We start from the raw sequence: 24,733 nt of genomic DNA on the forward strand, positions 1-24,733 counted from the left end.
CCGGACCCTAGGACAGCAGTGGCGACTTTCCGTGTTGGAGCTTCAGCAGCGGCAGACAGAGCAGCTGCTGCTGCGCTTCGACGTATGCATGCACTGATATGTTGCTGTTGGAGCACTTCTTGTAGCCACGTACTGCTGGTGCTTGTGCGCCGCATGGAGCTTGAGCGGCGTGAACGCTTGCGCTCCTGGTGGCTCCCCCTCACTGGCTGGCATGGGAAGGCTTCGATGGGTGTGCCTCTATGTTCTGCGCAGAATGCCGCTGCTGCTCTTGCCGAGCTAGAAGTCTTGCAGCGGGTGCTGCCTGCCTCGCAGCCAGTCCCAGGAGGTGGGGGTAAGTTGGTTCTACTCGAACTCCTGTAGGGGTCCTCACCTTCATCGCTGCCGCTGCAGCTATACCTTGCCGCAGGGTGTCATTAGGAAGCTGCTGCCTTCCCCCAACTTGGCTACCACACGGGTTACTTGCTGTGCTGCAGGTGCAACGCCATCAGGTACAGACGAGGGGGGGCGACCCCCAGAGGCTGCCGCAGCAACGGCAGCTATGTGTTAGTGGAGTTGGCGTTTGCGCTGACACCAGGGGCAGTAGCAGGGGCTGCAACAACGCAAGCCGTTTCTGCGAAGGCTGCTGTAAAAATTAGCGGGCCTTGTTTCGACGAGTTTGCTGCTCGAATTTTTTTCGTCAGTTCTCTGCAACTACCGCGCGCACGCCGGCAAGCCGACACCCTGCAGCAGCCTAATGCTGAAGGGATGGCGTGCATACTTTTTCTTTGGGCAGCTGCAGCAAGTGCAGTGGCTGCACCGGCTCTACAGCAATAAGGATGGCAGCTGGAACGGCTGTTTGGTTGTGTATAGTGTAAACATCGCTTAGCTACTTGACTTGGCCATTTTAGGAAGCCCGCTGCATGGGTATTTGTATTCTTAAAGCGTGGTCCATGCATTTACACCAGTGCACAGCGACACTGTGAACAATGGGACCCGAGGCGGCTGCCGAGACAACTGCAAGCGATAAATGCGCCGCTCGCTCTCGGTGGCTGGAGGCGAGGCTTCCTTGTTCTAGGCTTGCTGGTTATAGAAACTCGGTTATGTGGAGTTCTCGGTAGTGCTGTCCTCGAGTCTATCATAGTTACCAGATTTTAATAAATGACGAAGCCAGCATGCGTGCATCCCGGCGGTCCGTATGATGTATGTGCTCCAGGCCGAGGCGGACGGGCAGCTAACTATTCATGGTGTGGGGTTTTTTTAGGGGGGGTCTCCTTGGGTGTCCTTTGGGGTGGCTATTGCCATGTGTCGCAGCGGCTAGCCCACGTAGAGCGGTGCGCCAGTTCGCCCTTACCGTTTTCGGTTTTTCGGGTAGGTTTATTTCGGTGCTATGAAGTGGCTGTGTGGGGGAGCTGCCTCGAATGGCTAGCTGAGTGACCTGGGTCGAGTTACTGGGCCCGTGGTGGCTGAATTTAGGTTAGGTGTCGCTCAAGTGGCTCTTTGGTTGAACTTAGGTAACTGTTGTAGGTGCTGTCTCTCCATACTTCTTATGCCGTTTGGAGACATTGCAGCAGCGGGAGTCCATGGAGGGACAGGCAGTCGGCAGAGGTGGAGTGCGTATCAGGAGGTAGGGAGGGGTGTGTAGGAGCCCGTGGGCATTTCACCAGGAAGGCGCTGTAAAGCTTCTGATGACAGCTTGTTGAGCTTAATTGGAAAGTTGTTGAGTAAGGGGCTATGGGGAGGCTTGAGTTGTTGGGGGTGCAGGGGGATGGGAGGGGGGTATCCAGTGGCAAGAGTAGTAAGCCACGGGGAGGTACTAGTATATATTTATATACATTAAGAGGTAGGCGGTTCCTGTAAAAGCGCCTCTCAATCAGAGTTTAGATCCGTTTTTGAACGCTTACTATTATTCATAGAACAGGTGTAAATGCCGACTTGTGGACACCGCGTCGACGGAAGGGCTTCCCCGCTGCCGCCGACTCGTCCGTCAAGCTGCGCGTGAGTGCCTGGAGTGTGTGTCTGCCTTCTCCGAAAATTGCGCCTCGTGTCTTTTCAGCGAATTGTTTCCAGGTGGTTGCCATGGTGCCCCCGAGATGTAGAGACCCCCTAGAAGTCTGCGGCAATGGCCGTGTCGAGGCCTCTGCCGCCAAGGGGGGCGACTGCCGGTGGGCTGCGAGTTCATCTCGCGTTGCTCGCTTTCTGTTGGTTGCTGCTGACGATTTTTGCTGGGAGGACGGCTGCCAAGTATCCTTTTCCAGCGCCACGCACGCCTGGTCGCGCGCGCACAGCTGGGGCCATCCTCTGCAGAGGGGGTACCACCTGCCCCCGTGCTGCTTTTCTTCTTCGCGTGAACACGAACGCAGCCAACAAAGGCTCTTTCCCACTGCCTCGCTTGGCTTCTCGAGGTAAGGGGGCAGCAGGAAAGTGCTCAGGCTTTGGGGGGTGCAGCAGGCGCGCCATCACTAGGCGTGGTGCTGCTCAACATGTTGCAACTGCTGCCGAAGACTCTGCAACCGAAGGAGCGGCGTCAGTCCCTGGAACCCCTTCAGTCTCTGAAACCCCACCAGTTTCTACGCCCCCGTCGAATGTAGTCTCGCCGGATCCACCGCAAGTCGCGTCCGTGTCTGCTTGCGCTGCGAGTCGCCCAGAGGAGTGGCTGGCTGTCGTGCAGCTCTTGCACGCGCCGTCTCATGCCGTTGCTGCCGCATTGGTGCAAGAGACCCTCCAGTGTCTCCTGTGGGGTAGCGATAGCGAGATCCAGGTCGTCTACGAGCTCATTACGCCCAATCAAGAGCAGCTGCAGCGCCTCGAGCAGCAGCCAGGACTCAAACAAGCCTTAGAGGAGGGTGCTGTGCAGGTGCACATTTTTTTCGAAGATCGCGGCGTGTCATCTGCGAACCTCCAACGCAGCAGCCTTGAAGCTAGCAGCACAAGGCGAGAGCGAGGCCTTGTATTGATTCGATCGCTAAAAGACGTTGCATTTGCCGCCGATCTCGTGATTCCAGCGGCCTCGCGCCGATCCGATGGCGCTGCTGCAGTTCGTATGGCAAGCCAAGCGCTGGAGCAACAGAAGCTGCACCAGCAAGGGTTCCCACAGCAGGCGGTGCTTCTGCAAAGATGTCGCGCTGCCCTTCCTCTGCGACGTGGAATCCTTTGGAGCTCGCTCCTCTGTGCAGAGGCCACGGCAAAGCTCAGGGAAAAGGCGGGCGAAGACGCTCTTCCAACGGCCGTTCAGGCAGTCGAGGTGTACATACACTCCGGGTGTTTGCCCTTCACGGCCGCTAGCTGCCTCCCCTTGGGTCTGCACGGTCTCTAGGCACTCTCTCTTCTCCATTTACCTGACTTTCCACCCCCCGCCAATCGCTGTCTGTGTCTCCGACTTGAACCTCTTTTTCTGTGGCCTTCATCTGTGCTTCTGGCCAAGAAGAGGCTCCAAAAGGGATCTTACTGCTCCCTTGCCGCGCTTCTCACTGGCTTGCAGGCGCATGCACGTGCTAGAGGGCTGTGTGAGCCGCCTGTGCGTTCGCTTTCTTTGTAAGAAAGCAGCAGCAGCAGCATGCGGGTGCCACTTCCACGGAGCTATAAAGGGGTCTACAGATGTTCAGACTCCCGTCTGTGCTTTGTTTCTGTTGCCGCCCCTTCCACAGGCTGCTCCCCTACTACCGCTCTCCTGGTGCACGCTGGGCCATGCACTTCGCCTTCGAGGTCGGCTGTGGGAAAGCAACTGCTGCTACAAGACGGCAGAAAGCCTGGCTGCGGGTTGTGCTGCAGCAGCGACTCCGAAATCTTCGCCGCGTGCTGCTATTGCCTCCATCGCTGCTGCTGCTATCCCTGCAAGGCTTACCGAGGCCCTTGAGCGAGCTCTGAGGAGGGCCAAGTTGGATCCGAAGGAGCTGCGCGGCGCGCTGCCTACTTTGTTGTGAGACTTGGACTGGCTGTTGCAGCAACAATAAATCCTGCGCCTGGTGCCTCTCTGGGTTGCAGGTCTAGCAACGAGCCGCTGTTTAGCCCTACTTGTTGCAGCAGCAAGCCACGTGTCGTTTCTCTCTCCCACTCGTGCGAGCCAGCGCAGCACTCTGTGCGCGGCATCTTATGACTGCCAGAGATTCCTCTTTTCTGAAAGAGACCACTTCGCTCATGGCGATATGAGCATGCACCTGGCTCCGTTTCCGCATCCCCGCTACCCGATACACCCACACATGCCCAGGTCACTCCTCACTGTGCGTCTGTCTCCCTTGCGTGTATGTTCGCGTTTTTTGCTTGGCATGGACGGGTGCATCCGCAGGCAGACAACGGTAGAGGCCCCGTGGGGCTTTGCTGTCGACGCAAATCCTCAGGAACTGGGAGGTTCGTACATCGCATATGTGGTCGAAGGCAGCAAAGCAGACGAGGCAGGCCTTATGCAAGGTAGGCCCAGGCTTCGCGCCAAGGGGATTCCCCTGGGCCTCGTCCGATAAGAGTGAGTGTGGGAGAGCAGCTGCACCAAGACACCATATGGCTAAATATTTGTCACTGTTTGCGTGCGTCTTCGTCTACTCCAGGGGATCAGATAGTGATCGCGAACGACACCAGCGTGCTAGGTGCCCCTTTTAGCAAGTGTCTCCAAGCCTTGCGCACTCGGCAGGTGATCAAACCCGAACAGCCTCAGCAGCAAGTACAGCTGCTGCCCCTGAAGCTCGACGTGTACAGAGGGGCCCTTCCCCTCCTGTACAGCGCCCCCGGGCTCGCGATGTTGCAGCGCCTTGATGCAGTTGCAGATATGCTCGGGAACGAAGGTGAAAAGGCCAACCAGAAGGAGGCACTGCTCACCCACGTGCCAGCAGGAAGCCTTAGAGGCATCCTCCAGGGGGGTAGCTTTGGGGCCCCGCAGTTGTTCTAGCTTCGAGAGAGCGTGAACTCCTCAATCGTCGAATCAGATTCTCCTTCGTTGCAAGCTATCTGAGCATACCAATCTTTAGTTACGCATCCTACCGCAGAGCCTAGTACAGACACGCTGTAGATCGCGCTTATTCACTTCGGAAAGACACCCGAGAGTCTACAAGCACTGTGCATAACTGGGGGTAAGGATCTACAGAAGCTTCGACCTCGTCGTTCCTGCTTCGAGGCTGCGCGTCACCTTGGATATCTTCGATACCAGTTTAGTTCGATTGGGCGTGAATCACGCAAAAATAGCTACTTCAATGCTACTAATAGAGTTAGCATTGCGGGGCCGGTGACCCGTACGTCGATGCCCCTGCTATACGCTGCAGATCTTGCTGAGGTAACCACTGGTCATCTTGCTGCTTGTTAGAAGCGCATAATCGTCTGGTCTGACCATGAAAGCAATATCATGGCCTCAATACGAAACGTCATCTACAGAGCCAATAAACAAGCGCCCGTGCTCCGAGCCCAAAGTGATGCCCCGAGTTGCTAGTGCTCGTCCACTAAATTAAAGGTGTGCTGTAATGCACCCGTTCATCAAAAAACCCTTCATTTTTCCGCAGTAAAACGATCGTTACTTACGTTCACCTAAAGATTTGATGCTTGCATTGAGTTTAAAGAATGGTTTAGGCCTCGGCCTCATGATCCTCTTCCATGTCAGCCTCATCCTCAGCCGTGGCGTCCTGCAGCAAAATACATATAGAAGCGTTTACACATTGGCGTTACGTTAGGCGAATTGCTACCATCGCTTTGGAGGACTCCTGCATGCTCTTCCGACGCTGCCGCCCCCCTTTATTCTCCTCACCTGGTACTGTTGGTATTCGGCGACTAGGTCATTCATGTTTGACTCCGCCTCTGTGAATTCCATCTCATCCATACCCTCTCCGGTGTACCTGAAGCACCCAAGATCTCGCAATTTTGTAAGCTTATCGAAGAACAAAGCAGTTGTACGGGCCCTCCAGAGGCGCTAGGCATTACACCCCGACTAGCAATACGCATACGGCCGTTTCACATCCTCCAAGGCAGCCCGAGGCCACTTCGTAACTTATTTTTTGCGAGGTTCCGAATGACGCACCAATGCAAGAATGCCTTGCGCCTGAACATGGCGGTAAATTGGTCTGCTACACGCCGGAACATTTCTTGAATTGCCGTCGAGTTGCCAATAAAGGTAACAGACATTTTGAGCCCCTTAGGCGGGATATCGCATACGCTGGACTTCATGTTGTTGGGAATCCACTCAACAAAGTAGGACGAGTTCTTGTTCTGCACGTTGAGCATCTGCTCGTCCACCTCCTTCGTGCTCATTCTCCCCCTAATAGAAGCAACGTATTTGCAACGGCAGGAAGCACAGTTTGCAGAAAGCGACTCAAGCCATCTACTCAGCTATCCACTATCAAGGCATTTTTAAAAGCAGTTCTACAAAATTTCGTGTTTGTCCTTCATACCTGAACATTGCAGAAGCAGTGAGGTAGCGGCCATGTCGTGGGTCAGAGGCACACATCATGTTTTTGGCATCGAACATCTGAGCGGTGAGTTCTGGGACAGTAAGCGCTCTGTATTGCTGCGAGCCTCTGCTTGTAAGGGGGGAGAAACCGATGAGGAAGAAATGGAGTCTTGGGAAAGGCACGAGATTGACCGCTAGCTTGCGCAAGTCCGAGTTTAGTTGACCCGGGAAGCGCAGGCAGCACGTGACTCCAGACATTGCAGCTGAAACCAGATGGTTTAGATCGCCGTACGTTGGCGTACTCAGCTTTAGTGTGCGGAAGCATATATCGTATAATGCTTCATTGTCAATCACCTGCACCTCGTCAGCGTTCTCAACAAGCTGGTGTACCGAGAGAGTAGCGTTGTAGGGTTCCACGACTGTGTCAGAAACCTTTGGCGACGGGAAGACAGAAAAGGTTTCCATAATCCGATCAGGATACTCCTCCTTCACCTTGCTTATCAGAAGAGTTCCCATGCCACTCCCGGTGCCCCCTCCCAGGGAGTGGGTGACCTGGAAGCCTTGCAGGCAGTCGCATCCTTCAGCTTCCTTCCTCACAACATCCATTACCGCGTCAATTAGTTCTGCTCCCTCAGTGTAATGGCCCTTTGCCCAGTTGTTTCCAGCCCCAGTCTGGCCGAAGACAAAGTTATCAGGTCGAAATATCTGGCCAAGTGGTCCCGATCTCACCGAGTCCATGGTACCCGGCTCTAAATCCATCAACACCGCACGGGGCACAAAACGGCCCCCGGTGGCTTCATTGAAAAAGACTGATATTCTCTCCAGCTGTAGATCGCTGTCTCCCCGGTATTCACCGGACTGCGCGAATTCGCATTTGCAAGTAAAAATGAGGGGCAAAAGGAATAACACATAAACATACAACAAGCCTAACCCATAACTCTCCGGTTTGAGCAGTTTTGACAATTGGGGGATATACGTATCATGCCTTACGACCGCCATCGAAAATGGCTACCTCATGGCTGTCTGGATCACAGCGTGAGACCTGGGATGAGAGCCTCGAGAGCTTTCGCTTCGGGATAAGTCACACTGTGGGAGTATGCAATACACGGCGGTTCTATTTGAGATTTGTACTACTGATGATAAAAGCAGTCGGCAGACATGGGGTGCCTGATTTGCTGCTCCTTCTCCCGCGGCCCACACCAGCCGCCACATATTTGTATATTGGAAAGGTAAAGGTGCTGGGATAATTGACTCTAAAGCACTCAACCGGGGCATTTGTGAAGAAGCTTACGGGGCCGACGCCATGTTCATCCGAGATAACCTCCCAGAACTTGGAGCCGATTTGGTTGCCGCACTGGCCACCTTGAACGTGAACTATCTCTCTCATGTTGGAGTATCTGCTGGCTAATTAGGTTAAATTAAAGCATAAAATCAATCCCTACGAAGAATCGAAATTGGTGTGAACGAAGACAGCTGTCGAGCACGTCAGAAGAACAGGCAGTGCCGTCCTCACAACAGCTCAAAACTCCTTGAGGCAGCGGCAGACGAGGCCAGCAGTCCGATGACCGTTGAAGCCTCTAGAGCTGGGATCATAGAGATTCTGTTTTCGTGGCAGCTGCACGTGCAACGAACCACCTCACTTATTTAAAACAAATCTATAAGACATTTTAAAGGAACCATTGCTAACTTCTTAACTCACAGGGAAGCCCATATTCTCCCTCTCTGCCCGTACGCTGTGACGGACAAGGCCCCCTTCGCTCTAACGCACCGAGCATACTTGGCTGATGCCCTTGGAAAGCGCGAGCCGTTTATATTGCTTTTCGATGGACTAAGTTTTCATTTTGCGCGCTCCATTTAGATGTCGCTTGCTTTAAATGGGAGTAGTGCGGGGAAAACTAACCTACCGTGCTCATACAGCAGTCACGGTCTTGGACGAAGAGTTTACATTGACACGCTCCCGGTATCCCGGTCTTCTGATAAGTGTTTGCACCCTCAGGCATTCGGTTTCCTGATCTTGGTGTAAGGGTTTACGCGCTCAGCCTTAAGGCTTCACGATCTCAAGCCGAGGGTTTACACTCTCAGGCTGCCTGTTTCCGGGTCGTGGGGTGAGGGTTCATAAGAGCAGTCTCTAGGCTTCACTGTCTCAATCTATGAATAAATTTAGCTTTCTCCGTTTGTAGATAAGGATTGATGTGATTAGTCGTATGCCTTCGCAACATTGGGCTAAGGATACACACATTCAGGCTTTGGGGTTCGCGGTCTTCGGGTAAGGGTCTGCACTCACAGGCTGTTGGTCTGCCCGTCTTCTGCTAAGGGTTTGCACTCTCAGACCATATACTTCCTCCTCTTTGGGTAAAGGTTTGCGCGTGCTATATGAAGACTTCAAGATCTGGAGTTGTGGGATTACTCCCTCGGACTTAAGGTCTTCCGGTCTCGGGAAAAGGGTCCGCACCCTAGGGCTTTAAGTCTGCCCGTCGTTGGCTAAGGGTTTGCACTCTCAGACAATATACTTCCTCCTTTTTTGGTAAGGGATTTCGCGTAAAGTGTGAAGACTTTAAGATCTTTAGTGAGTGTCTACACTCTCGGCCTTTAGGTTTTCCGGTTTTGGAGTAAGTATTTATGCGCATAGTCTTCGAGCTTCACAATCTCAGGGTAAAAGGTAACACCCTCAGGCTTTAGGATTCCCAGTCTTGAAGTAAGGGTATACACTCTCAGGCTTTAGGTTTACCGGTCTTCGAATACGTATTTATGCGCATAGTCTTCGAGCTTCACAATCTCAGGGTAAAAGGTAACACCCTCAGGCTTTAGGATTCCCAGTCTCGGAGTAAGGGTATACACTCTCAGGCTTTAGGTTTACCGGTCTTGGAGTAAGTATTTACGTGCTTAGTCTTTGGGCTTCACAATCTCAGGGTAAAAGGTAACACCCTCAGGCTTTAGGATTCCCAGTCTCGGAGTAAGGGTATACACTCTCAGGCTTTAGGTTTACCGGTCTTGGAGTAAGTATTTACGTGCTTAGTCTTTGGGCTTCACGATTTTGGGTTAAGGGTCTACGCTCTCAGACCTTACGTTTTCCCGTTCAGGGGTGAAGTGCTACACTCTGAGGCTTTTGTTCTCCTAATTTTGTGGTAAGGGTATACACTCTCAGACTCTAGCTTTTCCGGTCTAGAGGTACGGGGTTATACTCTCAGACTCTAGACCTCCATCTCTTGGCGTAAGGATGTTCGCGCTCAGTCTTTGAGCTTCACGAGTTTGGGGTAAGGGTTTACGCTCTCAGACTTAAGGATTCCCCGTTTTGAAGGTGTAAGGGTATACTCCAGGGCCTTTGGTTTCCTGGTCTAGAGGTAAAGGGTTATACTATCGGACTCTAGACGTACATCTCTTGGCGTAAGGATGAGCTCGCTCAGTGCTTAGGCTACACGATCGGGGGCTAAGCATCTACACTCTCAGGCTTTGATTTCACGGTCATAGCTTGAGGGTCACGCTCTCGGTTTTTAGTTCTCCTGGTTCTGAGGCTAAATAGTTAAGGGTTTGTTACGTTCTGAGTCTTTAGGCTTTAACATCTTGGGTTAAGGATTTTTTGTACTCGCAGACATTATTAGGCTTTCAAGTGGGATTTCGTGTAGGTCCTTGTAGGGTGAAGCCCTTGCGCTCTGGCGGAATGGAATTTGCGGTCCCCGATTAAAGGATTTGCCCTCTTGGGTTTTTGAGTTCGGGATTTAAGCCTTATTATTATATGACTTAGTTTTCAGAGTGTGCGCGATTAGGATGCAGGAAGAAGTGTCGCTTGCTGGACTTGGGGGTTCGCGCTGTGGGACCGGGGGGGGAGCTCAGCCCCTCATGATGAGCCTTGCGAATACACCGTTTTTCGACAAGGCTTTCGGGTTTTTTTTGCAAGATAGCGGGACCACTGCTATCTGCTTGCTATGATAGGGTTTAAAGTTTAGCCTGCAGGGCTTTAGCTCGGCGTAGATGCCCGGCTGTAGGAGCACCCCTGAGGCCTCTCCACTCTCCTGTGCAGTACAAGGGCTGTAGGCTTAGCATGCCCTAGCTCCCCTCACTTTGAGCAGCTGCTGCCGCCGCTGAGTGCGATATAATGCAGCAGCAGCTGCTGCTCCTCCGGCGGGGATGCTCCCCACAAGGCATTCTGTTGCTTTTGCTGCTGCTGCTGTTGAGCCATGGCCATGAGCGACACAGCCCCTGGCTGTGGGCAGTGGAAGCTCAAGAAAGGCCAGCTCCCCAGCAAAGAGGTCTCGGAGCTCAAAAACCACCTCCACCAGCTACAATAACCCTCCCAACTCCACCTACTCCAACAGCTGCAGAGACCCCAAGAACGCCAATGCCGCCGTCTACTTTAGGAGTAACCGCTTCACTAGCAAAATCAATGCAAGAAGCCGGAGCAAACGAGGCCTCTACGGCCCGAAGCCAGGTGCCTCCTGTTGCTGTTGCTGGCGGGGTGGTTCCTGCACCAGCAGAACCCACAGCTCCTCCACAGCAGCAGCCGTATAGGCCGCTGGTGGAGGAGTCGCAGCTGCAGCAGACCCTACCGCAGCTTCAGCAGCTGTTACCCCAACTCCAACAGTTGCTGCCGCAGCTGAAGCAAGCGCAGCAGCTAGAGGGGTCGCAGCAGCCAGCGCTGCAACAGCACCCGGTCCAGTTGCCACTGCAGCAGGCTCTCTTGCAGCAGATGCAGCAAAAGGCAGAGAAACAGACTCCGCAGGGGCAACAACTTTTGCAGCAGCAACAGCAACAACAGCAACAGCAGCATAGCCGGAGCCAGTCGACGGTGCTGCAGCAATTGTTGTTGATGCTACAGCAACAGCAACAGCAACAGCAACAGCAGCAGGGTCCCCGCATGGATTCAGCGATGGCTGTGCCGGCCGGTAGTCATGCTCACTCCCTGGATGTGAAAGATATAGTGCAGATGGCTCAATCGGTTTCTGAAGTGTCATCTTCGACGTCGCCTCCTGACGGATCTGTGGGTTTTGATGCTGGCGCTTCTCCCCCTACTTCTGCGTTTGGGGGTGACTCTCGTGACGCCGTTGGAGGGCAGGCGAGTGGCGAAGGGGGGCCCCCTATTTTGGCACTGCCACGGAGCTCTTCTCCGGAGCATGACGCCGTCGGCTTGGAGGCAGCCGTGACGCCAGACGACCCGGCAAGCAAGCAGCTGCAAGAACTGCTCCTCGGGAGCGGCACTAATACCAGCGGCAATGGGGGCTACAGCAGCAGCGGCATCCGAGAGGACTGCAGCTACCTTAAGGAACGGCCAGGCTCCCCGCCTACGCGGGTAAGTTTTCTTTTTAGGCAGCACTACTTGCGTGTAAGGAGGAGTGAGGGCACGGTCGGCCTGGCTTGGCTTGGCTTGCTGCAGCAGCGCATTGTGGGGAGGCGCAAGTCTCCTCCATGCAGCGCTGCGTAGTCGTGGGGGAATAGCAGAGGGGCCTTCTTGCCTGGCTGCGCAGACGTAGAGAGGAGGACGCGCGAGTCGTGTTTCTGCAGCAGCTCGCGCCGTTTCCAGGATGCGGGCACTGGATTTGCATGTTGTGCTTTTCCAGATATCGCTAGGACGGCTTGCCGACTGGTCCTGGTTCGCTGATGGCGCCTCGCGCTTGCATCGCCTTGCGTTGCCTCTGCGAGAGTTGGGGCCCTTGAGTGCATCCCTCCCCGTGCACTTGCAGACACCTGTTCTTGCGGATGATGTGCCGTTGCTAGCGTTTTTCGTGGTAGCGGATTCCCCTCTCACCGTGAGCTGCGCAGCACTTACTCCAGGCCTTAAGGCTCGAGCTGCTGCTGCTCCTGGATTTTCCCGATCCATCCATCCGCCCCCCTCCCCCACAAGGGTCTCGCCACACACGCGCTCTTGCCTCCTCTAGAAAGGCGCAAATGCATGGCCGAAGGCTCTAAGGCTGGAGGCTCACGGTGTGTGGGTGGGTGCTCAGACACTCCGCTTGCTGCTCTTCACCGGCAGCGAAGCCTCAGACGAGTGCCAGGAACGACGCGATATCACGGCAACGGGAAGCATCTACACCTACGTGTCGCTTGGAGACGCTAGAAATTTTCTTGGGCCTCCAGAGGGGTTTTTGGGGGCTGCTTCGGCGGATTCTCTCTTTGTTTATGTCGTCTGTAGCGAACCCTGCAAGCCGCACTTGACCGCGCATCTAAATAGCCTCTCTGCCGCTGACACCAACGCCAATAAAATACGCGTGAGAAGGGCATCCTAGGCTTCAGGGCGTAGAGTTTCGGGGATCTTTACAGCCCATGCTAGTCGCCCCCTGCGGGCTATGGGCGGCTTGACGGGCATTGCGTACAGTGCGCTCTGCTTGCCTTTAAATCCCCAGTCTTTTGGCTTCTGAGTGCGGGGTGTGGGGTGTGCTCAGTGCGCCGCCGAGGGAACCGGAGGGGGCTTCTCGTGTAGCACGGTCTCTGGAAGGGCCTCCCGGCACTCAGCAGCTCATTTCGTGTTGCATTGCACGCAAGAAAACGGCTGCTTTCGTAACCCTGGACTGGGAGAAGGAGATATTCTCGAGCTGGTATGTTCCATACCCTTGCCTTCAAACTCGACCTCTGAGCCCGTATGCTGCAAGATATGGACCCTCGAAGTGCCTCTCTTGGGTTCTCCACGGCCGGCAGACTTTCGCAGATATTGAACTGCAAGGGGCACACTGGTAAATGTGTGTGTACATGTATGCGCGTCTAAAGGTAGAGCAAGGATCCAGTTTTCGGGGTTGAGTGTTTCGGGTGCCGTACGTACGCCTCAGACATTGAGCAAAAAGCAGCAAGTGGCGACCTCGAGCGATCTGCAGGTGTCTTCGCCGTTCGTGTTGTTAGCTGCTTGGGACTGTGTTCCTCAAACTGTCACGGAGGTGGAAGACAAGTGGTATGACGGCTCTTCTGAGGAAGACTCTGAAGAGGCCGCTGCCGGCGCTCAGTGCGAGACCATTGGACCCCAGGGAACGATTGGCGGCACGGTGTACCTGTCAGCTCGAGCGAGTCCGTCGTTTTTTTTTCATTCGTTCCGTGCGAGCTCTTGTGGATGGGTGGCGCTGAGCGACTGCTTGCCTTCGGGGGGCCAGCGAGGCCCTTCGGCTTGTGTCTGCCTCACGAGGAGGCTATGATGCCTCTCACATGAGCCTTCGTTTAGCTGTTTTGTGCGTCTCTTGGAGGCGGGGATGGTCTAGCAATGGAGGGCTTGGGCTGCGGCATCTCAGGAGTTCAGAGTCACGCACTTTTTCTGGGTTGTGCTGCAGAAAAGGATGGAGTGCTGCACGTGCTGGTTCATCTGCGGGCGTATATGAAGGCCTCGCAGGATTTCATTCTCTCCGTGGGGGCCCCTACGGCCATCACGGCTGTTAGCATGGAGCAGTCTCTGGATATCATTATGCCGGAAAGTGCGCCTTAAGCCCTCCAACAGCTACCTGGCAGCGATTGTCGTGACGCCCTGGAGAGTCTGGGGCCTTAGGCGAAAGGGATAGGAGTGGAGGGTTGAATTCGAATGGGTGGCGCGAAGGACTACCCGTCTTTGTGTGCAGTGCTTTGGCGTGCAGACAGCTTGCGGCTTTTTAGTTTCAAGTTTGAGGAGTCTGCCTTCGACCCGGCAGCATATTGCACCCCTCAGCTTGTTCCTCAGAGGGAGGGCAAAGATAAGTATCATCCATTTCTTGTCACGGCCTTCGCCCTGGACGGAGAGCCCCCGGGCATTGCCTGTTGTAACGCATCAAGAGAAACGCATCCCGATCCCGCGCTGGTAGGGGCAGCATGGGGTGGCGTCTGGAGGGCCTGTTCGTGGGGAGAGACAGTGACACTGCTGCCCACGGAGCCTGGCAGCGCGGCACTCCTCTTCGTAATAGCACCTAGGAGAGGCTGCATGACGCATGCTTGTGTTGGAGTGCTGCAGTCCACAAAAGAGCAGCCGGAATGCTGGCGGACAAACGAGGCGGAGTACAACGGGTTGGTGGCTTTGCGGGTTAGGACCGACCATCGCCGGGCTCAGGCTCCGTACGGAGAGTTTATCTGCGGCGTACGATCCCGCGAGGCGTCGCATGCTCTTTTTCGATTGACTTTGTCGAGCGAAAGCAGCAAGCAGGACCCTAGGCTCTTTGAGATCCTGGATATCGACAACGTGACCTTCCTCAGCCTTATTCCCTACTCTCAGTCCTGCCACTACGAGCATGCAGCGTTCAGCACGGACAAGTCGGGAGGACCCCTGACCCTCAAACTCACTAAGCAGAAGGGCCCGTCACCCGCTGAGACGTGTGTCTTTCCTTGCCAGTCTGCTCTTACGCCGCTCGCCATCTGCTCAGTACGCATGCATGCATGGCTTCAAGCCCTTATCCCCGATTTCCTGGCCTTCGGCTCTCCAGGGCTGCGCAGGCAGGCTTTGCTAGTCTGCACTGCGGTACAGTGTCTAGCGGTCTTTTCTATTTGCTTTCCCAACAGCAACAGCACGCGGGATTGACTCAAGTGCCCCGTCGGGAATCGGCGCTGTGTGTAGCAGCGGCTGCCTGTTCGCTCGCTGCTGCTGTGCGTGTTGTTCCTTTCCTCCTAGGGTCTGCCTTTACCGAATACAACTCCGCCGGGGTCGCTCTGCGCCGTTGTTGAGAGCGAAGAGGACGACACGGTCATTCTTCCCCTCCCTCGCCTTATTCCCGATCACTTTTACGCCATCCGCTTCAGACTTTCTAAGTGGAATACCAGCGTGTAAGCGCCGATTTGCCAAGGGCTTCCATGGGCCGTTCGATAGGGCTCCTTGGCTGGCCTGATTCCTCGCATTTTCGTGCCGCTTGGCGGCAACCTCCCTGGGGATCTTCTTTGCGGCCTTAGCTTGCAACATTTGGCTTCTTCTTCGGAATATAGATGACGCCGTGCATGTTGTTCATTTTAAAGCGTCTGTGCGCATTTGAGTGCAGTTTCTCGCTGCTGCTGCACAGACAGAGCGCTGCCGATGCTCACGTGTCCTCGGTAATGCTGCATAATGGAGTGCCCTTTTTTGCTCGGCTGCAAGGCGATTGGCACGGGGGTCGGGCCTTCCGCTTTGGAAAGGTGGATGGTAGGGAAGGCTACAAGGCTCCTCCTATAGCCTCAGAGGCGGGGGAGACTGGAGACCTTTCCTGCACGCTGATGGTCACTCAGGCGCATTTGAAAGACCTCGAAGCTGCAGACAGGTGCCCTGACAGCCGTCTCACTGGTGTTCTCTAGGGTTTTGAAATGCGGAACTCGTGTGTGGGAGTGGAAAGCTAGTGTTTTGAGAGTTTATGCTGGCTCTACAAGGCGCTGGCTAGCAAGAGAGTGGGGCTGTAGCCGCCGCCCTTGATGTATGTGTGGGTGGGGATTCTACACGAGCGCGCATCGGGCATGCGCGTGTTGTGCTCTCTGGAGCTTGCGGAATCGGGCATTTCCAGGATTTTGTTGCTTGCGCTTCAGTCCTTTGGCCTTTCATCTGAGCTTGGTAACGAGCGACACACTGACGGATGCCTATGTCTTTCCTCCAGGCGCCACCGTGCCATATACTTTTGACGCCAACCGGCTGACGCCCCTATCGGCGGTCATCCGGCTAGAGCGAAAGCATGCGGAGAGCGCCCTTCAGGTGGATCCAGAGAAAGCTGTAGGTCTCTGGAAGATTCTGTTCAGCACTGCAACGAAGGATTCCCCAGTGTCGCTCCAGATCACCGCAAGTGTAGGAGCCCTTGCCGATGGCAGCGTGCGGGTGCACAGAAGTCCAAAACTCCAAGTCATTGAATCACGGGCGCAACACCTCATGGACGGGGTGCATGTCGCCGAGGACATATCTGCGGATCCTTCCGACCCAAACCACAGAAAAATCTTTATCTTCCCGCTTACGTTCAGCTTGGAGCTCGGTGCGACCTAGAGACACTCGTGTCGTTAGCCTAGATTCCACGTAACTCGAGGATTTAGAATTGCAGCGTCCCCTCTACACTGTTCTAAACGCGGGTGGGTGGCTTCGCTGTGGTGAGGTCTTGAGGCCGTCTTCCCCTGTGCTTGCGCTTTGCGCCTTGCAGCTGGAGGGGTGCCTGTTGAATCCGCCATGCGGTGCGCAGCGACGCGTTTCGGAGCTACCTCAGTTCGACTCTTTGCGAATGCAGTAACATGGGGCGACACGGAGGTGCCCAAGGGATTCAAGGCGTTTCCTGCCGAGGCTTACAAACTGCCCCTACCTGAGGACCCTAGTAAGGCTCGCAGAGCTGGGTGCTGGATCGTTGCTTGCGAGTTCGACATCTAACACCCGGGTGATTTCGAGGCATCGAAATTTTGCGTGGTTTGCTTAGGAGGGCGTCGGGAGGGAGGCCGCTACGGGTTTAGAGGTTGGCGTTTGTGAGCGATTGTTCAGGCTCCATCTACTGGCCGGCGGCTTCTCAACGAAGCATTCCGTCCGTAAGTGTACTCGAGATGCTAGAGCAGGGAGAGGGTTCTACTCAGCTGGGACTAGAAGCTGCCTACGTTATCGTCGCGGAGGGCTTTAATTCCACACATGCCGCCAATCCCGTGGCGCCTGACCCCGAGAATAGAGGCCCTTCTCTTCCAGAAACGAAAGCACCAAACACAGCAGCAGCAGCTCAGGCGGCAGCAGCAACGCCCACGGACGCGCAGTACGACAAGTTCTCCATCACGTGCAGCTTTCTTCGGCATGCTATACCGCTCGCCATCGGCGAACCCGCAGAGGGCTTTCTTGGTCCCGAAGAGGAAAGGTTGTTTGTCTTGCAGGTCTTAAACTTATCCAAAGACATCATTTTGACGCTAACGAGTAGGCGCAAGCCCTCCGCACTGTCTGCGACACGCGTAAATTTAGCTTAGCGGGGGCACCAGCAGCAGCAGCAGGCTGTACATTTAGGGCCAGATGCCGTGTTCACTGCTATGTTCTGTGGAGCGTATGCTCATTCTGCTGCTGCTGCCCTTCTGCCGCGTGATTCTTGAGGGAACAACGCTTTGAGTTTGGAGTTTATGTGCGGTGTCTGTGCAGGTGGCGCAGTCGGCGATGCAGGGATGTACGTTGGTGCACGGCGAGACGTATCAAACCGCCACCCCGAAACAGTGTTGTTTTATTCGGATGACATTGGAGATGATCTGGTGTATATTTCGCGTGGCAGCCCCCTCTTTAGGAAGCACTGCAACAGACGGGTTGTTGAGGCCCATGGGGCATGCACCTTTTACGTACTTGTCACGGCTGCACAGCCTAGCAAGTTCACCCTTACGGCAGACATTGATGAGGACGAGGTTACCTTTATCCCACTGGGTAGATCGATCAGTGGAGTCTTGCAACCCAAGAGGCACAAGACCTTTGTCTTCGCCAACCTCAAGCAGCAATTCGACTACCGAGTCACGCGTGCGTTGAGGGCTTTGGGTTTGGAAACTGTTGCCGCAAGCATGCCCACTGCACTTTCTTCGACGCACAAAGGGCAGGAATCCCTAGCCTTTCTTATAGAGTTTTTCTTAAGACATGTGCCTTCGTGTCACTTCCGGTGTGTGTCTCCTTTCGCTTCGGCTCCTGACCTGCCGCCCTAGGCCTGCCACTAAGGACTCATTTAGTTCCTTTGCTGTCATGCAGTGTCTATTTTATGCTGCTCCGCCTGCTTGAGGTGCTGGCAGCGGACAGACATGCCACCGTTCTGTTCTTCCACGTGCGTGCTCAGCGGGGTTCTTGTTTTTGAGCCTCTTCTCTAGGACCTTCAGCTCTGCCCTTGTTGGCGGGGATTTTTGTTGCATTTGCGTGCAGTGAATGTGGAGAGTGGGGCTGATGCTTTTGTGGCCGTTGAGAAGGCAGCAAACCTTCGGGATTTAACACCTTTGAGTGAGGGGTCGGCCCAGTGGTGGACGGACGGATTGGCTTCTCCGGATATAAAAATCCATCATACAAAGGTAGCCCTTCAGCAGAGGGCGCTCTCTTGTACGTTCCCCGACTCACAGGCGGAGGTTGCTGTTACAGAGCAGGTATCTCAGGCGACGAAAGTATCTCAGGCGCTTGACCTCTGTGTCTTGAGAATTGATGTTGCGTCCCCGGTGCCGCAACCCTTTTCCATAACGCTGGATGGCAGTCACTCCTCCGCTATTCCTGTCACACCCATCGCTTCCGGAGCTCCTGTGCGAGGTGTCCTTCACCGGGGAAGTACTGACTACTTTCGAATAGACCTGCATCCAACATTGATCGAAACTGATGAGGACGCTGCCCTAAAGATAGCCCTCGAGAGTACAGGTTGTGGAGTTTCGCTCTCGCTGCGATGGCCAGATGGGGAGGTGAAAGCCTGGCCTTATCCGGATAATCGACAGATCATTGTAACTCGAAGGGCTAGGCCGTGGACGGAGGGCTTCTTTCTTCTTCTTGTACGTGGTTGCGTACCACCCCTGTGCTCCGGCTCTCTTGTCATGTCTACTCTCGCGCTGTGCTTGTTTGCCTCTTCTTGCCGCCCTGTCGGTTATGCTCGGAAGTTTGTGGTCTCTTGGCCTTTCAAGGCGAATATATATAGCCCTGTTGCTCCCATCAAAGCTGTGCGTGTCTCTGTGATTCCACATGTCTACGCCGGCCTTCCTCTAGCACTTTCTTCAGCCCTCGCCTTGCCGCCCCCAGCTTTCCCCTCCTTCCGTCGTCTCCCTTGCATCCTGCCGTTTTCAGGTGCATGCGCCTTCGCTGGAGAGTGCTGAGATGTGTTCTTACGAGCTGCTCGCAAAAATAGAAGCTTCTGCCTCCGAGTCACCCCCCGCGCGAGTGTTGCGGACGGGTTTCCCAGTGCGCGGAACAATCCGCGCGGGCATCCCCGAGCGATTTGTCTGGAGCCCCTCTGTAGTTTCTGAAAAAGCAGACGCCTTCGCGAACGAGCTTTTGACGCTACGGGCGACCTCAGTCACTCACTCCATTGACGTCTACGCCGCCAGACTCCAACCCGAGCAAGGTTTCCCGCAGCAACCACCTCCGGGATCCGATCCTCCTCCGGGAGTCTTTAAGCTCCAGCCCTACAGCGACGACCCCAATACACTTTATCTCAACATCGGTAAGGCCCTGCTGCTGGACGCAGGGGCATCGACGCTGCCGAAGGAGTTTTGAGTCAGACCAACGCAAAGTGCATGCATTACTGGCGAGCGGACACGCGTCAATCAGACATTTGCGGCACGGCAACTTGCTTTCGAGTGTGTGGCTTGTGGCTTTGCATAGGTCACGCGTGGGCTCTTGTGGGAAGTGAAGACTTTGAGACGGCCTGTGCTCCCAGCAACCTTAGGGAGGCGAAGGGGCTGAAGGGCGGCATGTCGGATGAAGACGGGCCCCTTCAATCTGTGGCAAGCTGCCAGCTACTTATTTCTGTCTTTGATAGACACGCACAGGGTACATTTGCGCGCCTCCAAAACTGCAGCTCTTGAGAACCCCGTATCTTCCATGCACTCTTTGTGAGATGAGGGACATACTGGCGGTCGCCCATGTGTCCCACTGGTGCACTGTGCATTTTCGTTTTGTGAGGCGTGTATGCGAGCGGCTCCGGTTTGTCTCATTTGCGCGCAGAGCAAGACATGCCTCGAGACGTGGACTTTACATTAGTTGCGACTTCGCGGTTGAAGGATTATTTTATCCAATGCGCCTTTGAGGAACCCCTGGATTTGGTGTTGCAAATGTTTCTACAGACTAATGGAGTTAAAGTATTGCTGCTGTCTCTCGACAACGTCTCCGCAGATGTCTCTCTCAGGCTCACATCCAGCGATGCAAAGCTCATCAAGGAGATGAGCGCTTGGTTGGACTACAGCGAAAGCCTTCTAAGTGACCCCAGTGGGACTTTCACACACTTTTATTGCTGCTAATGCTATCCCTGCCGGTGCTACCCTGCCCACCTCTGGGGTGCTGTGAGATATTTATGCGCTACGTGCACGTGCGTGCGTGCACTTGTTCCTTGAAGATACGGGAAGACTACTTTTTCTTTCGTGGCTGCTTAACTTGACGCCGCTGGTTTGCTTTGCTGGCGAGCACACGGCTGTGCATTTCTTGCACGTGCGCTTCGGCACTTGCGTGCTGCCATGCATGCAGGCCCCTACTCGGAAAAGCGCTGTGTGCTGCCTGACCGGTCTGAGATGTGCTGGAAAGGGAAGAGCTATTTGTTAGGGGACCAGGGGATTACGGATATCGACATCTTGGCAGAACGCAGGGCCGTGCATCTTAGAAGGCTTCTCTATGTTGTCATACGTGTGGAGACCAAGATAAGCCCGGTGAGAAGGGTGTATGCTCTTGTTCTAGCCAGGGCATATTGAATCTCACTTGCGAATCCACAGCTTTCTCGTCCTGTCCCGTATCCGACTCATGGCTTGTGTTTCTCTGGTATTGCCCAACAACGTGCCTCTTCCTCCAGGATAATGATATAAATCGCTACATCTGTGACTCGAGTGTTTTACTGGAGCGTGACGGCCTCCTGTACCCGCCATTGCATGATGAATGTGCGCTGTGGGTGCCTTTTCCGACAGGGCCACGAGCCGCTGCTGCAGTTCGTTGCCAGGCAGCAAGGCAACTTTATTCCTCTGCGCGATAATCACGATGAAGCGGTTTATTCCGTAGAGGCCAAAGCTCCAAAGTTTTTCTCCTTTGAAACCACGTGGGTTGTTGCTGCCTGCGCTTCAGCCGCGCCAGTCGCGACAGGACTAAGCGGGGGTTGGGCAGGGGGTAGGTTGGGGGCTTCGGCTGCCTTATGCCATCTTTCCGTGGGGTGTTCATATCGCATTTCTTGCGTCCTTGTAGACCAATATATATGTAGCAGGGTGTCCGTTTGACCACTTCATGTGCTGCTGCGCAAGCTTCAGCTTTTATTGAGCTGGCGAGTGTGCATACCGCTGTGCATCTGAAACTCTGCTGATTTTGTCTGGAGGTCTAGGCGTGTGCCTGTGCCATCGTCTCTCTGCCCGTTTCAGTTGCTCTCTCGGAGTTTCTAGATATGCATCGTTTCCAGATCCATTGCTTCCCGTTGCTGTAGTCGCCTGCCCCTTGGACCCTATCGAACGCCGTCCGTGTAAGTGAGGGTGCTGCAGGGTTGCGGGTGGCTATTTGATCGTGAGCCTGGATGTCGATATACGAAGCGTGTCGTACGAGCAACATGGGCGCTTTAAGAAAGCGGCTCAAGATATGCTGCAGTCCCTCAGCGTATTCGTGCAGTCGTGCAACAACGAGACGTTTGGCAGGAGCATGTGGAGTTCTAATTTAAGACCCTCAGCCAGCCTTTACACCGACACAGCATACCTTAACGAATATAACCAACTTGTCGCAGTCGTGGAAAACAATATGCACCAGTACAACAGCCCGGTTTGCCAATACAGGATAGGGGTCTATTCCACCTCCCCCTCCCCTGTCTTCTTTAGGATGAGGGCCTCTCTGCAGCACCAGTCAACAGCCCGCGTACTCCCTTTGGGCCTCCCCATGCTAGGCTACATCTCGCGCAAGCCCCAGATGAAGCTCCGGAGGGCTGGATCATCGGCCTTCATGTTTATCGCTGACTACTTTGCCATTCGAGTGTGGAAGCCAGCTAACAAGTCTGAGAGGCTCCTACTGTCAGTGCAGGTGAGACCAGGGTTAAGGGGCATACGCATGGATTCAGAAAGACTAGTACAGCTAGATAGGAGAACACAAGGTGGTGCAGATGGCAGGAGTCTGAGCAGAGGGAAAGAGACGATGATAGGCAGCCAGAAAGCGCGCGAAGCTCCTGCTCCGCTAGGCCGGGCTGCGGCTCAACCCATCCCTCTCAAAGTGTATATGGACATTTCTTCATGATACGAGTCCTTGTATTATAATGGACTTAATGTCTATGTATATGTGCGTGTCTCTGAGAACTTTGACGGAACCATCAGTATACTCCCTTTGGCCCCGTTATGTTTCTGTGTCCGTTGCCTTGTGCCGGTCCAAGCCCACCAGGGCGAAGGTCCTCTATTTTTGCCAGTAGTTTTGTGGCTTTTTTATGATAGTCAGAACACTAGTTAGCTTCACAAGAGTGTATTAGCTTGTTCCTGTGTTGATCGGCGGCTTCCTCAGGCATGCAGCGGCGGAGTCGGTTTTGGCTGGGGTACCAATAAAGTGCAGGTGCGCATCCAGGCGGAGAAAAATCCTTGGTTTCTAGGTACTCTCAAGAGCATTGAAAGGTCTCAAACGCAGGAGATTCTGGCCAAGCAGGGCCTTATTAGCTTGGTAAGATCAGGGTCCCTTGTTGATGCCGCCTAGGTGCAGGTAGTGAGCAAGGATTCGCGGTGTGCAAATATCGGTGGCTGCCTTTTGGACCATCTCCCCGAAGTAGTCTTGTTTGCTGACGTGACGGATTGGCTGAGTGCCAGACAGGACAGCTATGCTTGCAGTTCCGATTTAAGGTATCCACCGTTACTGAGCCCAAACCGCCCCTCCGTGAAGCTACCTTGGGCTTCATTATACGCCACCTTCTAGGTCTCTTCCCTGGTGTGTTGCGCATAGGTCGTCCCGAGCTCGAGTTTGAACTATGTGGGTGCCTCCGTGAGGGCGGCGAGTCACTACCGTTCCGAAGGGTTTACTGGGGGGAAGAGCTCCAGCTTTTCCATCCGCATTGACCCTCTTGACTCTGTCATATGCCTGGGAGCGGAAAACATTGATGTGAACTGGAGGTTGCGCACTGCCACTTGGCTGCCTCGCCTGTGGGGAGAAGAATCCAAACGACTCACTGCTGATATCTGGTGGAGTCCTCTTATGGCGGTACCTGCGGTGGAGACGGTTATTGAAAGCAGCAGGTGCGGCATTCTAGTGCCACGAAGGCCTGGAGATTCTGTTGTATGCATCCGTGAGGCAGCCGATCTCGAAATGTGTTTGATCCGACTGTTGTCGGAGAGGAAAACGAGGAGTGCGTAGACTGCCAATAGGTGGTGCGAAAGAGGATTTGAGACAGGGGTCATAAGCCTTGCGCACTGCTGCTGTCTCTCTTTCCTGCGGCTGCAGCGACTCAGGGGACTGGGGGTGCGCATCGCACGACGTCGCGGTGCGGGGATCGGCGGTGCCTCCTGACTCGGTAGAATACGAGCTCTTTGTGGCGAAGACAGACAAGGTTCAAGGCAATTGGCTGTCAAGCTGTGGGATGTATCAAGACACTTTTCTCTTGGGAGCGGCCGAGAAGATCAGCATTCCAGAAGGCGTTCTTGCCTACTCTTTGGACCTCGACTTTGAGAGCGGTTCTGGTTACAGGTCAGTGGGCCTTTGCTCTGTGTGCACCGGTTGTTCAGCATTCAACTGTGAGCACTCCACATCAGGAGGCTGAAAAACAGGCACCCTTTTCCACGTGATGATGGAAAATAGGGGCCCGCAGCCCTCTTGTGCACAGAGTTTTCAGGTACGGCGATGAAGGGCGGAGGGAGACGGTTTCTGATTGCGGAGGGGACTTATGGGGCGGTATATGTGTCGCAGGATCGGATTAGTGGCCAAATACGTAATCCCTGGAACAGCTGGAGTGGCGCAGCCGTTTGCATACCGCTTTTCAGAAATCCCCCCCGACGTGCAAAACCAGGGTTTCAGGGCTGGAAGCGTCTCCATTGTCGTCCTGCTTATTGTCCTCGCAGTTATTGTAGTCCTGGTGTGCAAGCTTTTCAGACGAGGGCCAGCAGTTGCACACGTTTTCCAGGGGATACTGTCTACCAGCAGGATGAAGACTTTCTCTAGGGCTGGCAAGTCAAGTCTATCCTACACTAACTGATGCAAACTCCCGGGTCTCATACGTCGGTATCCCTGCGCTCGTAGACGTCCGCCCTTCCCATTGGTTTTGCCTATGTTGTCTACATTCATGCTTACGCAATGCCGCGGATGCATGTTGCTGCCACATTCCTGACTTGCGATTGAGTGGTGTGGTGTTTCAGCATCACGTTTGCCGTCGGATGGCCTGGAGCTAACTCGGACGGTAAATTCATCATATGGCCCCGTACCCATCACGATTGGCTGCGTAGATGAAGGCCCTATGCACGAAGGAGACCCAGTTGACGTTACAGCCAGGGTAGCGGATCTCCCAGGGATGGGAGAAACGCCGTGGCTTTTTTGTGATCGCTCATGAGATGTGGGCGTCTAGAAAGTAATTGTTGCGGTTACTTTTTCAATACATAGCCCCTTTCAGTACATTTACGGCTCTTTGGAATGCACCGCAAGAGAGGCTGGAGCATGCGCGCTCCACTGCAGGGTTTTTAGCTGCGGGAAAAAGTGGCTGGTGCGACATCTGCATCAGATGAGGAACCACTTCCGTGCTAGATGAACAAAAAGGTCTATCTTGCTAGTGTTGGAGCTGTTAGAGGATATCGGTTCATCGTGTTTGTTCCTTTTTAAGCTTCCAACATTAGCATGCTGAATATTGTACCCACTGCTCAAGGGGAGCAATGAAATGAAGCAGCGTGCACCTTCCTAGGCTAGGTAGTGGGAACAGGAGCGACTGG

The 24,733-nt window shown here is 54.4% G+C and overlaps 3 protein-coding genes across 3 annotated transcripts; 2 read left to right on the forward strand and 1 right to left on the reverse strand.

The window, feature by feature from the left end:
* The first annotated feature begins 965 nt into the window (after positions 1 to 965).
* On the forward strand, positions 966 to 4,855 carry LOC34617347. Its single transcript, XM_026337261.1, has 7 exons — positions 966 to 1,093; positions 1,548 to 1,627; positions 2,033 to 2,254; positions 2,394 to 3,220; positions 3,624 to 3,895; positions 4,262 to 4,383; positions 4,518 to 4,855. Exons 1-7 carry the CDS (start codon positions 966 to 968, stop codon positions 4,853 to 4,855), a joined length of 1,989 nt encoding a protein of 662 aa, XP_026193046.1.
* Positions 4,856 to 5,522: 667 nt separating this feature from the next.
* Positions 5,523 to 7,727, reverse strand: LOC34617346 (tubulin beta chain). Its single transcript, XM_022730720.2, has 5 exons — positions 7,632 to 7,727; positions 6,342 to 7,198; positions 5,972 to 6,208; positions 5,702 to 5,789; positions 5,523 to 5,579 (listed from the first exon to the last, which is right to left on the reverse strand). The coding sequence occupies exons 1-5, from the start codon at positions 7,725 to 7,727 to the stop codon at positions 5,523 to 5,525; spliced, it is 1,335 nt and encodes a 444-aa protein (XP_022591228.1).
* Positions 7,728 to 10,105: 2,378 nt separating this feature from the next.
* On the forward strand, positions 10,106 to 24,360 carry LOC34617345. Its single transcript, XM_026337262.1, has 26 exons — positions 10,106 to 10,221; positions 10,568 to 10,834; positions 11,225 to 11,544; positions 12,215 to 12,540; positions 12,692 to 12,829; positions 13,054 to 13,323; positions 13,479 to 13,725; positions 13,882 to 14,081; positions 14,232 to 14,732; positions 15,221 to 15,498; positions 15,758 to 16,191; positions 16,354 to 16,521; positions 16,749 to 17,096; positions 17,313 to 17,369; positions 18,066 to 18,847; positions 18,981 to 19,335; positions 19,497 to 19,664; positions 19,839 to 20,099; positions 20,355 to 20,396; positions 20,784 to 20,913; positions 21,344 to 22,055; positions 22,338 to 22,490; positions 22,767 to 23,056; positions 23,262 to 23,504; positions 23,724 to 23,989; positions 24,170 to 24,360. Exons 1-26 carry the CDS (start codon positions 10,106 to 10,108, stop codon positions 24,358 to 24,360), a joined length of 7,263 nt encoding a protein of 2,420 aa, XP_026193047.1.
* The last annotated feature ends 373 nt before the right edge of the window (positions 24,361 to 24,733 follow it).

This window comes from Cyclospora cayetanensis, unplaced genomic scaffold, assembly GCF_002999335.1.
Source record: "Cyclospora cayetanensis isolate NF1_C8 unplaced genomic scaffold, CcayRef3 CcayRef3_contig_172, whole genome shotgun sequence".
NCBI classification, from domain to species: domain Eukaryota; phylum Apicomplexa; class Conoidasida; order Eucoccidiorida; family Eimeriidae; genus Cyclospora; species Cyclospora cayetanensis.

Bases quoted from the DNA above. Each gene is read 5' to 3' on its own strand.
- LOC34617345 (XM_026337262.1), top strand. From the start codon at position 10,106: ATGCAGGAAGAAGTGTCGCTTGCTGGACTTGGGGGTTCGCGCTGTGGG. The intron at 13,726-13,881 runs GTGCGCCTTAAG...TTTGGCGTGCAG, and splicing joins GGATATCATTATGCCGGAAA to ACAGCTTGCGGCTTTTTAGT. The intron at 20,397-20,783 runs AGATGTGCTGGA...GCCTTTTCCGAC, and splicing joins TGTGCTGCCTGACCGGTCTG to AGGGCCACGAGCCGCTGCTG.
- LOC34617346 (XM_022730720.2), bottom strand. From the start codon at position 7,727: ATGAGAGAGATAGTTCACGTTCAAGGTGGCCAGTGCGGCAACCAAATC. The intron at 6,209-6,341 runs GTATGAAGGACA...TGCTTCTATTAG, and splicing joins ACTGCTTCTGCAATGTTCAG to GGGGAGAATGAGCACGAAGG. The intron at 5,790-5,971 runs GTGCGTCATTCG...TGGGTGCTTCAG, and splicing joins CGCAAGGCATTCTTGCATTG to GTACACCGGAGAGGGTATGG.
- LOC34617347 (XM_026337261.1), top strand. From the start codon at position 966: ATGGGACCCGAGGCGGCTGCCGAGACAACTGCAAGCGATAAATGCGCC. The intron at 1,094-1,547 runs GTAGTGCTGTCC...GAGACATTGCAG, and splicing joins TCGGTTATGTGGAGTTCTCG to CAGCGGGAGTCCATGGAGGG. The intron at 3,896-4,261 runs GTGAGACTTGGA...GTGCATCCGCAG, and splicing joins GGCGCGCTGCCTACTTTGTT to GCAGACAACGGTAGAGGCCC.